General features: G+C 40.7%; 1 protein-coding gene across 1 annotated transcript in view; it reads right to left on the reverse strand.

Moving 5' to 3' along the window:
- The window catches only part of LOC115464433 (zinc finger protein 84-like), a 52077-nt gene extending 50150 nt beyond the window's left edge, over nt 1–1927 (reverse strand). The window contains exons 1-2 of the mRNA XM_030194815.1: nt 1789–1927; nt 1565–1675 (exon numbers count right to left, since the gene is read on the reverse strand). Coding sequence (XP_030050675.1) covers nt 1565–1675; nt 1789–1927 — 250 coding nt within the window. The remainder of the gene's footprint in view (nt 1–1564; nt 1676–1788) is intronic.
- Between the last annotated feature and the right edge of the window lie 12900 nt (nt 1928–14827).

Here is a 14827-nt window from a genome sequence, read left to right on the forward strand (position 1 = left end):
CAGGCTCTCCCTGGGTCTGCGATGCGAACATGTCTCCCGATGGTTGCAATTCCGCATCCATTCGCTCCGCCATTTCTTCGTTCGCTCTGGCCGCCATGTTGGATTTCGTCGCGCCTTTCTTATACGCGAATTTTGACAGGTTTAGCGGCGTAGACCGCCTTTGCATGGACGTCTCTGGCCTCCTCCGCTCCTCGTTCTTAAGTGGCGCCGTTTTCTTTGCCCTCCTTGCTTATTGTAAGTGCCGGGTAGCGCTCTTTGCACCTCGGGTACTCGGGAGCACAGAAGTTAGGCAGCCATGCTCTCCGGTGACGTCACTTCCTCCAAAGTTTGTTCACATTTGAAACACATTTTCATCTTCAAAGGTGAAATGGCATCGGTAATGAGAAAAAGAACATTATGCCAAGTATCTAAGAATCTGAGACAGTAGGTAAATCCAACTGAGATAGTACTTTTGTCCAAAATTCAGATGGATTTATTCTAGGTCTGATCATAACTGAATTAGACACTAATGAAAGGTTAGAAACTATTAAGGAAAGTGTAATTTAGCCAGGGAGTGGTCAGACCAGGGAACTGGATTCCAAACATCCTTAAATGTCCAAATGAGAAATCGATCCAGTAAAAACAGGGATCCAATCTATAATATGACCCTTTTCATAAGTAATCTGTGGGTCTATAACTGCTAAAGCCTGAGTGTCTAAAATGATAAGAAATCTTTGACATCACAATGCTCAGCTTTTTCAAGGTGAAGATTAGCATAGAATCAACATGTAAAAACCGTTAATAAAAAAAAAAAAATTTAATCAATAAATGTTTGTCTAACCATATGCCAAGAGCCTGAAAGTGATGAACTAACACAAAGCCCACTGATCCACGCAGTGAAGAATATAAAACCTGCAGGAACAAATCTCCAGGCCAGAGATGCTAACAGAATCAATTCCAAATTTATGAAAACTTTTATAAATTATTGCTAAACCACCACCTTTTTTTTTCAATCTGGGAAAACTCAAGATTTTATATCCATGTGGACACAAACTATTCAAAATCAGAGTCACTAGGCCAAGCCTCCATAATAAAGACAAAGCTAACCTGTGTCTCTTCAACAAGCTCCTTAATGATGACATGCTTATTAAAGTTTTGCAAAATCCAACAGAAAATAAATAGTACTAGTAGAGAAGGGACTGTCTCTTACATGTCTGTGTATGTCTAGTAGCGCTACAGAAATGAAAAGTAATAGTGCTAGTAGTAATGGAACAGGGACTGTCTCTTACGTGTGTGTGTGTATATATATATATAGTGCTGTGTACGTCTAGTAGCGTTTTAGAAAAGTAGTAGTAGAGGAGGGACTGTCTCTTACGTGTGTGTGTATGTATATATATATATATATAGTGCTGTGTACGTCTAGTATCACTATAGAAATAATATTTAGTACTACTGCTGCTGCTCAATCACACACATTGGCGGTATCTACTTTACAGAGAGGAAAACAGCTTCTTATCCCACCAGCTCTGAATTTCTAAATAATTCTGGCTGACTTTAGTAAGACGTGCAGGAATTTTATACTTACTTGTTACAGCAGGATGAGTCTGTTCAGACATCTCTGATTTAGGAGGATCCAAAGGGAGATCTTCCTCTGTTTTAACACTCAGTGAGAACACAGACGTTACAATCGGAAGGCCTGTTAAAAGAAAAAAAACACATCTACAAGGATTCACCAAGGATATGATAATACTAATCTGGAGATTGTGATCTGAAAATTCAGAGCCCTTCAAATCCAAAACATCTACTTACTCTTCATGGGATCATCTGGGTTTTCTTTTGCCTCCCACTCTAAATGTTGAATGAAATATTTCTCATCTTCCTTTTTTATCTTGAATATAACATCAGGATTAACAATTGAATAACCTGCAAATAAGTAGGGAAATGGCATTTAAATTTGTATGTAGAAGCCCTGGGGAGGATCCATCTGTTTCCTGTTCTGAACAAGCAGTGCACGAGACAGTGTGTGTGTCTGGACTAAGTTCTGTATATGACACCAAAAAACCAGCACAGACAAAAACTGTCCCTAAATGCTACTCTATAAATGGTTCTCAGAGTTAGGTGGTTTATAGAATAGTGTTTGGCGCAGGGATCCGCGACCAATTTTGGGAGTGAGGATTTGCATCAACTGAAACCTGGTGTATATTCTCGCGTTGAATTAAGTGTATCTCTATTCTGTAGCGCTGCATATAAATTCCAAGAACGCCCCCGATCCACCCATGCCCCTCCTGTGTCAGTGTCCTCATGCAAGTTTAAATTGATGCCAATTACCACTGATAATTGAACATTAGCATCCATGTACTGGTGCTAATTGACTCATTATGCAATTTGCATGCACGCAATTTTGAGCACTGGTGCTAATTGGCTCATTATTTTGCATTCACGCAATTTTGAGCGCCATATATAGACTTAGGGTGACATTGTATATCTCGGGCAGTTTGTATTGGCCTGAGAAGGTTTGGAGAGAAGAGGGAGCTGTAGCTTGCTGCCTGATTTACATTAAATATAGTAACACAGTAACATAGTAGATGACGGCAGAAAAAGACCTGCACGGTCCATCCAGTCTGCCCAACAAGATAACTCATATGTTCTACTTTTTGTGTATATCTTACCTTGATTTGTAACTGTCATTTTCAGGGCACAGACCGTACAAGTCTGCCCAGCACTATCCCCGCCTCCCAACCACCAGCCCCGCCTCCCACCACCAGCTCAAATGCTGGAGGTTTTCTGGTGCACTCATTTCTATTCATGAACCTTGAAGCTGAAGTCACTGCACGTGTCAAACTTCTCTGTGATATCTGGTTACCATCTGAAGGGGTCACACATTGTACCGTGTAATTGACCAGTGAGCAGATGACAGTCCGGTCCCTTATACAGAAGCTATAGTTCTCAGCAAGAAGGGTCAAAATTTTGTTGTATGGAAGAGGGAGACAAGACTGCAGCTGGTCTTGTATAAAGCCTCCAGTTTAAGATAAACATTTTATCTTACAGCACAGAAATCTTTTGCACCAGAAGCCAGTCTCAATTTCAGTTGCTCATGGAACCTGGGATTTTTTCAGCTCTGTTAAAATTACAGCACCCATTCCATTAACGTGCCTATGTAGTAGATGAGATTAAAAAAAAAAAAAAAAGAGACATATTACCTTGTGTTGTGAGGATGTCATGAATCTCCCTGATGACCTTCTTATACAGCTCCTTCTGCCATTCTCTCAGAATGTCCCAGTCCACTTCCAAGAAATAAGCAGAAACATCCTTGAATGTGACCAAGGCCTGGAACAGCAGACACGACACCCGTCACTCACAGTTTCATTATAATGTTTGTGTTATATGACCTTTGAACAGATTTCCAGGTTCTTAGAGAAACACTAGAAATACCTCATGTTGGCTGAGAGAGAGAAAGAATAGAGATGGCAGAGTTGGGGGCACGAGTAGTTCTTTACAACATAATACAGTAATCAAAATTAAATTCTTGCTAATACCATTATTATAATAATAAAATGGAGGAAAAGCCTCAGAACATACCAGTGCAAAAGCACTTCAGGTATATGTATCATAGGCATAAAACCTCCTTAATGTCTTCATATTTTCTGTAAATACTTTTAGTGAAATATGACAACAATCAAAACTTCATTGCTTTCCAGCTTGGTCCAACACATTTTGCAATTCTGCTTCAGGGACCAAAGAGCGCACTCACAATAAATCTGCTCCGACTCAAGTTTTGCGATTTTTTTTAACACTCTCAATTTCTTATCTCTATAATATTACAATAAAGATTTTGCTTACAGCACAAAATTCAGTTCAGCTTAGCATGTGCTTCCCAAAAGCTATCATGCTGCACAAACATGGTGCCCCGGCTTTACGCCACGCGCTGTAAATCAAGTTAACCGATGGAAATTACTAAGCATATGTTCTAAACTATTTAGCCAATAAATAAAGTGCTCAAACCATCAATGTTAAATTAACCTTAACCTATCAAATTTCTCACAGCTGAATGGAAATTTACAAAACTTATGAACAGTTCATCAGAAAAACTTTCAAGAGTCCTTTTACTATGCTGCAGTAAGCACTGGCATGTGCTTAACACAGGTTAAAATGGCTTGCTGAATATTAACTGATTCGCATGTGATTAGCTTGTGAGCTTATAAAAGAGGTGTCAATAAGTGCTCATGCACTACTTTTTTAATGGCTGCACACTAATGTCAAAATTAGCACACGGCCATTAATTCGGAATATGGAAAAATGTGTCTATTTTCCAGCTGCAGAAAAAGTGGCCTTAGTGTGCGTGAAAGACCCACATAAGCACTGCTCTCTTTAAGCTGATCAGGAGCCCTCCGACTGCATTGCTGCCAGTGGGGGTGGTGTTTCCATATACCATTAGGGACAGGCAGGTTCCCTGGAGTCCCGAGCTTGCCTGTATTGAAAATGTGATAGTGAAACAGGGCCCCCCCCCACTGGCGGATGAACAGTGCTGGATTTATACACTTATCTTTGGAACCCACAGTTCTACATGGCAAAGTGGAATGGATATATTTTTATGAAAATGAAGGATTCTGTTCATGAATTAAAAGATTGTTTACAATCTCCGAGTTTTTCTGATGAGCTCTTTAGAAGTTTTGTAAATTTCTATTCAGATGTGTGCAGTTTGATAGCTTAATTAAACACTGGTGCGTAAGGTCTGTAAGAACATAAGAATAATCATACTGGGTCAGACCGATGGTCCATCTAGCCCAGTATCCTGTTTCCAACAGTGGCCAATCCAGGTCACAAGTACCTGGCAGAAACCCAAATAGTAACAACATTCCATGCTACCATATCCCAGCGCAAGCAGTGGCTTCCCATGTCTGTCTCAATAGCAGACTATGGACTTTTCCTCCAGGAACTTGTCCAAACCTTTTTTAAACCCAGACATGCTAACTGTGCGGTTACCGCATCCTCTGGCAATGAGCTCCAGAGCTTAACTGTTCACTGAGGGGAAAAATATTTCCTCCTATTTGTTTATAAAATATTTCCATGTAGTTGAGTGTCCCCTTGTATTTGTACTTTTTGAAAGAATAAAAAAATTGATTCACTTCTACCCGTTCTACACCACTCAGGATTTTGTAGACCTCAATCTGTCTCTTGTCCAAGCTGAAGGCTTTCCTCATATGAAAGGAGTTCCATCCCCTTTATCATTTTCATCGCTCTTCTTTGAACCTTTTCTAATTCCGCTATATCTTTTTTGAGATACAGTGACCAGAATTGAACGTAATAAGTACATAAGTATTGCCATGCTGGGACAGACTGAAGGTCCATCAAGCCCTGTATCCTATTTCCAACAGTGTCCAATCCAGGTTACAATTATCTGGAAAGATCCCAAAACAATACAATACATTTTATGCAGCCAAGTCCATTTTAATAATGGCTTATGGACTTTTCTTTTAGGAAGCTATCCAAACCTTTTTTAAACCCGCTAAGCTAACTGTTTTTACTACATTCTCTGGCAACAAATTCCAGCATTTAATTATATGTTGAGTGAAAAAATATTTTCTCTGATTTGTTTTAAATTTACTACTTTGTAGCTTCACTGTGTGCCCCCTAGTCCTAGTATTTTCGGAAAGAGCATAGAAGCTATTCACGTCTACCTGTTCCACTCCACTCATTATTTTATAGACCTCTATCATATATCCCCTCAGCCATTTCTCTCTCAGGTTTAAGAGCCTTATTTTATTGGCTAAATAGTCTGGAACACATGCTCAGTAATTCCTATTGGTTAATTTGAATTACACAGTTTTTGTGATTTTTTTACAATCTGAGCAGTGCACTTTTTGGTCCCTGAAGTAGAGTTGTGAAACGTGTTAAACCAACCTAGAAAGCATTTCACAGTCAAAAACGGAATCACTATTTTTTATGATAGTTTTGATTTGTAATAAGTACTTACATAAAATATGATGGCATTAAGGAGGTTTTTATGCTTATGACACATATTGAAACGTGTGCTTTTCCTCCTTCAGTTCATGATTATAATAGCAGTATTATCAAGAATATATTTTTGATGTTTTCAGTGCCACTAACCTCTTCTATATATTATTATTTGTGAATAATAACATAATATCAAAGTAACTTAAATGCAGGGGGCATGGAGAAAGCAGGAAGTACTGTGGCCCATCTATAAATCTGACTCAAATGGAAGAACTGGACAGAGATCTGGTTCAAGACACATAAAAGGTGGAACTGAAAGGAGAAACACTGGTACAAGATTAACCTGCTGGATGTGGATTGCACTATCCTGTCTGCAGGTCAAGAAATCCTACATCACAAATTCCTGTCCACATAAATGCACAATGGTGGGCCCCCGATCCTAAACCTAAGCCTATGATCTGTCAAAGGGGCAAAGCATGGGTAAATAGATAGCACTCCTTCCCTCCTCATATTTTCATGAATCCTTGTGGCCTGGCCCCCCAGGGGACTATGAATTTTTCAGACTGCATACTGTGATCCACCTCCAACAGATTAGTCTTCTACCAATAACCTCTAGGGCACTGCTTCACTCCAAAACAAATGAGAAATGAGAAGAGAATGCTGGAAGATCAGCACTTGCTAAGCAGTATATTAAATGTTTTAATAAACATAAACGTAAGCTAGACCTACTGCTTCACTCCAACAAAGACAAATAAGAAAAGAGACTAGAAAGCAGGAACCCTATGTAAAAGAGGAGAAAGAATCATTTCTAACCTGATCGGGAACCAGGGCTGACATTTCTGCTGCTGTTTTCCCTCTACTGCTGGGATGGATTCAGGCTAAAGGTTTTCCTTTTCCTGGAAAGATGAATAAAACAGGAGGAGGTTGAGCTGATTCCAGGTCTCAGATAAATTCCCTCCTCTCCCTTCCGCAGATCTGGGACTGGGTCTTGCAGGGATTTCCAGGCCCCAAAGACAGAAAGTTTCTGCTTTTGTTCTCTTTCCCACGCTTTGCAGCTGGAGATACTAGAGGAAAAGAAAGCAGCTCAGAGCATGCCCAAAGCACTTCACCCCTCCCCCTGATGAGGTCATTCTGTGATTTCCCACCTCCTTAAGATGGATCTCTCTGTAGAAAAAGCAGATAACAGACAGGCAGGCAGCAGGCATTGAGTCCTACAAAGGGAGAAGAACAGATCAGGGAAATGATCCGCTTGCATCTACGACCTTGCAGTTTTTGAAACCTGAATCTATCTGAAAATTCTGGACCTCTCTCTGTGTATATTGTAAGCTGCGCTCCTGGGAGCCGAACCACACCTTGTCCCTACTATTACCCTATTAGTGTAGTCTCTGGCCCTTACTTCAGGTATGGTTCTTTCCAAGAAGACAAGGTTGCATATATAGTAAATAACACAAAAATAGACCAGAAGAAGGAATGGGAACAGCAAGTAAAGATTACCCAAACTCACTTTTAACTCTAAAATAATGTTTCAAGACACCAGGAATCAGTGGCATAGCTAAGGGTGGGTCTGGATGGGCACAGGTCCACCCATTGTTGCCCCAGGCCCACCCAATCAGCAGCCCTTGAGGCTCCAAAACTCTTCAGTGGCAGTGCCTCACTACTCTCTCTCCCTCTTCTCCACTCTTGCCTAGCATCTGCCCATCTCTCTCTGGAATTCCCCACTCCCGGGCTACTTCAGAGCTACTGCCGGCGGCAATTCCTATAGGCATCCTGCGCCGGCCCTGCAGGATGCTCTCTATCATGTCCTGCCCTCAATGATGTCACTTCTTGCTTTTTTGGTAGGAATGTAGTAGAGAGAAGCCTGCAGGGCCAGCGCAGGTTGCTTACAGGAATTGCGACAGGCAACAGCACTGAGGTAGGCCCAGGGGAGAGGGTGCAGAGAGAAACAGGCAGATGTTAGGTTATTTTTAAAAAAAAAAAGCACTATATTGTATGTATGTACAGGGGTGGGGTGGGAAGGGCCCACCCAGGTTAACTCTGGGCCCATCCAAAATGGCAGGTCTGCCTACGCCCCTGCCAGGAACTATAATTAAATATGCTCAATTGTGAAGTACTGAATATGACTGGTAGCGCTATAGAAATTATTTATAGTAGTAGTAGCAGTAAATATGGTGTGGAGGAGTGGCCTAGTGGTTATGGTGGTGGACTTTGGTCCTGAAGAAGTGAGTTCAATTCCCACTGCAGCTCCTTGTAACTCTGGGCAAGTCACTTAACCCTCCATTGCCCCCCCATGTAAGCCACATTGAGCCTGCCATGAGTGGGAAAGCACAGGGTACAAATGTAATAAAAAATAAAATCTTTCTTCCATGATGCCTTACTAGGTCTAGTTACAAACTAAAAACTGGAACAAAGACTATCAGGTAAGCATTATAAAATTAAAAAGTATTTTTCTTTTTTTTTAATTGCCAACAAAGTACCACAGTCAAGAACCGATACTTTGTGTCACTTTTTTTCAATAGGTATGACAACTTTTTCAAATTAGGACCTCTCTTTACCCAGGTAAGTATATATACAGTCTATAAGCTTCTCTCTTTCTTTTATTTCTGTGTAGTCTGTATCAGTTACTTCAGGCTCTTCTCTCTTTGTTGTTGTTTTTTTTTTTTTCTATCCTCACCTTTCTTTAGTTGGAGCTCATGCGATTCTTCAGGATTCTCCACAGAAAAATATGTACTGCCTAACTTTAATAAATCAAAAAAACAATACTCTACAGCTAGCCTATTACAGATAATTCTTTTTATGATCCCTAAAGCTAACTAAAATAAAACAAACAGCTAATTAAAAAATCCCTTGTAACCCACCCTTTTTGTCAATTTGCTCTACTTTCACAACGTAAGGGAGCTCAACATTTAATAAGCTTGTCATTTAGGTCCCTGTTTACTAAGCTGCGTTATAGTCGCGTTAACATTTTTAAAGTGCAATAACCATGTGCACGCATTAAATGTATACACGCCTACAATATCCCTATAGGCAACTACACGGTTAGCGAACGCGCTAATTGTAGGTGCGTTAAAAATGCTAATGCGCCTTAGTAAACAGGGCCCTTAATCAGTTACAGCATACACCAATAATCAGCTCAACACTGATTTCAACTTGCAACAAGTACTTTAGCCAGTGACTTCACTATCGCTTTCTCAGCAGACCACTGTTAAAAGTCTGGCAGCAAGTTAATAATAAGCTTGCACTCCTCTTATGAACACTATCTTAAGACAGTGACTTCACCGTGTAATTCTCTATTAGCCAAAATTACCCACCACACATTTCATAAGGCTAAGCAATTATTCCATTCATGAAAGCTCTGTCACAACCCTCCCTTCTTACTTTGAGTTTGAAAAACCCAACAAATATTTAAAACCCTATAGAATATCACAGCCTGACAATGCTGGCATGTGAAAAATTTACTCAAAGTCTGTCAGGTTTTCTTTTTAATCAAGCCTAACTTCTTCTGACAGCTTGAGCAAAGGAAACATTTTATTTTTCCTAAGACCTTCCTTGTACCACTTTTACATTTGAGTTCAGCCCATAGAAAGATAACTTAGTTCTAATAATTTCCCTCCTTTTACACATTCAAATACACTTCCCCAAAGCCACATGGGGCTTCCAAAATTATTTTAACTACTTACCACCACAGGGATCAAACCTCAATTTGAAATCACTCAAAATGACCAAGAAAAACTTTTCCTGCTCAGCACCTTTTCACAACCACTTCCCTCCCAACTGCCTTCCAAGGCTGTTTAGAATCCTGGCCAGGACTCTGACAGAACCTTGCATGCGTCCCAAGTGCAAAACACACAAAATCAACCATTGTAATGTAGGAGGAGACTGAATTTTTAATAGACTGGTCCCCCAGACATCCCAGGAAAGCAATAGGGGGCAATGCATTGGACTTCATAAAATGCACCCAGGTACACATCTCACCATTGCTCCCTTGTCTGCTGAGCTCATCAAAACCCACTACCCCCAACTGTACACCACTACCATAGCCCTTACAGGTGAAGGGGGCACCTATATGTGGGTACAGTGGGTTACTAGTGAGTTTTGGAGAGCTCACAGTTTCCTCCACAAGTGTATCAGGTAGGGAGAGGTATGGGCATGGGTCCAGACTACTCCAGGGACCTGCATGCTGTTCTAAGGGACCTGAGTATAACATCTGAGGTTGACATAGAGGCTGGGAAGTAATGTTTTTAATCACATTTTTGGGGGGGTGGGAGGGAGTTAGTGACCACTAAGGGAGTAAGGAGACGTTACCCCTGATTCCCTGATTCTTCTGGTCATTTAGAGCACTTTTTTGTACCTTATTCGTTATAAAAACAGGTCTAGAAGTGATTTATAGTAGTAGTAGTAGTCTAGCTCAAAACGTCTTAGTGTTAGTCTTGGACGGTTTTGTTCTCTTTTATTATGGCTGAAAAATGTCTAAGTGTTAGATATAAAAGTGTTTTTGATATAAAAGTTTAGCACAGATTTAAATCTGTAAATTTGGGATAAGTTCCTTACTCACCTGTTTTCTAAGCCGAGTGGCAATGCCAACACAGCCCATTCAAAGTGAATGGGCTGTGTCGGCATTAGCACATCGCAGCCGCTAGTGCTGCTTAACGTACAGGGGGGTTAGGAATTAGCTTTTCTGAGATGTTTTCCTGTCAGCTGTCACTCCAAGTGTGGTGCAAAATCAGCCACTGTGAAACCACCTTGGCTTTTAGTTTCAGTTTTCATTAGCTGTGTTCCATTTATGTAAAAGCTATTTTGCTTGGAGGCAAGATACAGTCTTTCATTATTCAAATTGTGATATTTTAGCTTGGATACTGTAGGTTTAGCAGAGGGATGCAGACTGCAAGCTCTGACAATTCCCAGCAGCCCTCAGTGGCTCAACGTTCACACAAACTTGTTTTCCGTTTCGGCTTTGGCCGAAAACAGATGAGTTCAGCTGCAGTTTTGGTTTCAGCTGAAAGCTTTCAGACAGTTTCGGTGGCAGTTTCAATAGGCCTCTTTATGTAGTGTTATTTTAATATTTTTTCCATTGATATTGTCTGTTGCCTCTGCCCAGGTTGATCTTGTTGTACACCCCATTGGGTGAGTTTATTTATGTTTAATAATTTTTATTGATGACATCACACAAACAGGAAATAATACAATCTTCTAATCCAAGTACAATGTATAAATCACTAACCACCTTGAACCAAATCTACACTTGTCTGTGCATCATCTCATTTAACATTTTCCAGAACTACCCATCTCCCTCCCCTTACCCAACTTATTAGCAAAATATAATGTCTTTATATAGAAATACATCTTGACCTTGAAATTTGTACAAGCAATAAATCGTATTTCCCATGTGACAGTCCCCCCCTACCCCCCTCCCCTTCCCCTTGTGAGCTGCTTAGATGTTCAAGATATAGCTGCGGCCTCTGGGAGGCAAGGTCAGCCACAACGGTTCCCATTGTATGCGAAATTTCTCACCCGATTCAGTATCCAGTGAGTGGACACCGCATCTCTCAAGTTTCATCTGATAAAGTAACTGTGTTCTCCAGTAGACCAATGGAGGCTTCGAGTCGGACAGCCAAAACTTCAAAATGGTGGAGATCCCATATAATATCGCCAAACACACAAAACGCTTGAACCCCTGGGGTGGCAATCCCAAAAGTTTATATTTATAAAACAATAGGAGGGGATCGCAGACCACGGTGCACCCCCACATTTGTTGTAATGTTTGAGTGATCTCACCCCAGAATTCCATTACTAAGGGGCACAACCAAAACATATGACCTATACTGGCCTCCTCTCTACCACACCTAGGACAGGTCCCATCACAGGACTCTATCATACGTGCAGCCCTCTTGGGAGGTATATATGTTCTTAATAAAAATCTGTATAGTCTCTCACACTGTATGACCGACACTTGCAACCCATAAAGTTTTTTAATAAAATCCTTGCATATGTCAGTCGTGATTGCAGCTTCCAAATCTGTTGACCAATCTCGGGCCAAGCGCACATAGTCTATTTCAGAGGTGGAATCCTTTAATTGCTGGTGATGAAACCTGAGGGGAACTGATAACTGAGCACCCAGTGAGTATGTCTCTGTCAGAGTGTCTATTACATCCTCTGTTAGGTCGGTCCACATCAGGGAAGTTATGTAATGTTTCAACTGAAAATGTTCAAAATAATGTCCCCCCTGTATACCGAATTCCTCCACCAGTGTCTGAAGGGGTTTTATTTTCCCCTCTTCATTAACTACATGTGACAAATAAAGGATAAGGGTGAGTTTATTTAAAAAAGGCAGTAAATAATAAATATATTTAGGTGTCTATACAATACAAGAAGTCTAAAAAATAAGACTGAATAGTTAGAATTCATGATGGCACAGACCTGGTAGAAAAAAGATAAGCAGTAGAACACAGTAACACCAGGGTACAAATTTTATTGAAATGACAGAATAGTCGACATGCTGGCACTATATGTTAAAAATTCCATAGAGTCAAGTAGGATACAAATTCTGCAGGAAATAAGTTGTAGATGCTGATGCTGAATTGATCCCTTTCTTCCCACTGTCAGTTTGACTTCCTTGCCCTTTGCCTCCCCAAATTAAGTATTCAAACTTCACCTACTATATGTATATAATCTGTCTGGTTTCAACTGCTTGATGTTTTTTTTTTGGTTTTTTTTTTAGTTTAGGTAGCTCCTCATATAGCTTTCTGAAATAGTTCAGGTCTACCTCACTTCCATTCCTATTTGTGTGTTTTCTGTGGTTCTCTTCTCAACCCTTCCTCTGTGAACAGGGAACCAAAACATTTGTTAAGCAATTCTTATCAGCCTCTGTATACGTCTCCTGATCCTAACACTCACCCATAAAGTCTTTTATTAAGGATCTCCTCCCCCCAACCTTTCTTCTGTTATTATTCCTTCTATACGCCTGCCTGCACCCTTCGGCTAACCATCCATTCAGTTCATCGTTCTAGACTTGAGCCCACTCGTCATTCTGCATTCTTCTGTTCTATCCCCTCACTTGGGAACTCTCTTCCCTCCTGATACTAGGGCTGAACTCTCCCATTCTTGATGTAGGGTCTCTTTGGATTCAGTGGCGTTCTCACTAATTTCTTTTTCTATCCTATCCTATTTTGTAGGTCCTTTTCCCAGATTTCCCATAGTTTTATTTTTGTAAACCACTTTGATTCCCATAGTGAAAGGCAGTATATCAAGTACCAATAAACTAAACTAAACTCCCTGGACATGAGGAAAACGTTATAATGCCTTTGTATCGCTCCATGGTGCGACCACACCTCGAATATTGTGTTCAATTCTGCTCGCCACATCTCAAAAAAGATATAGTGAAATTAGAAAAGGTGCAGAGAAGGGCGACAAAAATGATAAAGGGGATGGGATGACTTCCCTATGAGGAAAGGCTAAAGCGGCTGGGGCTCTTCAGCTTGGAGAAAAGACGGTTGAGGGGAGATATGATAGAGGTCTATAAAATAATGAGTGGCGTGGAATGGGTAGACTTGAAGCATCTGTTTATGCTTTCTAAAAATACTAGCACTAGGGGACATGCAATTAATCTACAAAGTAGTAAATTTAAAACGAATCAGAGAAACTTTTTCTTCACTCAACGTGTAATTCAACTCTGGAATTCGCTGCCAGAGAATGTGGTCAAGGCGGTTAGCTTAGCAGAATTTTAAAAAGGTTTGGACGGCTTCCTAAAGGAAAAGTCCATAGACCATTATTAAATTGGACTTGGGGAAAATATTTCTGGGATAAGCAGCATTAAATGTTTTGTACTTTTTTTGGGATCTTGCCAAGTATTTGTGACCTGGATTGGCCACTGTTGGAAACAGGATGCTGGGCTTGATGGACCTTTGGTCTGTCCCAATATGGCAATACTTATGTACTTATGAGTTGGTGTAGGAGGCCCTCATAAAAACACAGCCATACAAGGGGAAAATGAAAACAAAACACCTTTTATTAAACAAATACTGAACCCTGATATTTCACAGGGACAGCAAGGTGAAGAATGTCTATTAAGATTCAGACACAAACTCCACACATACCTGTAGCTGACAGGTCACAAGCCCACAGTACTTACTGCTCTATGCAGGGTTTCCCAGTCAGCAGGATTCTTATAAAACTAAAGTAAAAGCTTAGACTACCATATCTAGGGTCTGGTAGCTTACACACAGGTAGTGGAGACCTGTACTCCAGAGCAGCTTTTCTCCTCCCATGCTTCCTGCTCACTGTTGAGCCACGCCCTCCTGGCCAGGCAGCCTAACCTCCCTATGCTACATTGGCTCTGCAGTTCAGCTTCTGACACTCGGGGTCTGTATTGTTGATTAGAAGTAATTTTGTTTAAAAATGATTGTTTAACTTTGATTGTGTGAAAATAAGTTGGAATGCAGAAGATAAGACACAGCTCTAACTAATTTGGTATGTGAAGAGGAGGATGGTGCTTGTTTTCGGAAGTTCAGCCTGGCCACCTGGACTTGGAAAACACGTGACCACGTTCCCACAGTATGGCTTGTTTATTAAACAGAGAAGCATTCTGTAATTTTCCTTAGCTCTGAACATGAGATCTAAGCCTAATAAAAAGGGGGATTTCTTTCGGTGAAATTGGGGGCTCAAATGTGGGTAGATGTATCGCGCAGAGGACTTGTTCCTGCTCCAAGAAGCTCCTGGCTCTCGCTGTGAACCAGGCCCCCCCCCCCCAGCTGATATTAACAGCCTGGATGATGTAAGGACCAGTGATGATGTATGTATAGTGTAATGATTGTTTGCTTCTTTTCCTGGTCTAAGAACTCTTAGCATAGCATTCAAATTTTTAATTGAAATGCAGCCCTACTATATACCACCTCTTCTG

The sequence above is a fragment of the Microcaecilia unicolor genome, chromosome 3 (genome assembly GCF_901765095.1).
Source record: "Microcaecilia unicolor chromosome 3, aMicUni1.1, whole genome shotgun sequence".
In the NCBI taxonomy this organism is placed as follows: Eukaryota; Metazoa; Chordata; class Amphibia; order Gymnophiona; family Siphonopidae; genus Microcaecilia; species Microcaecilia unicolor.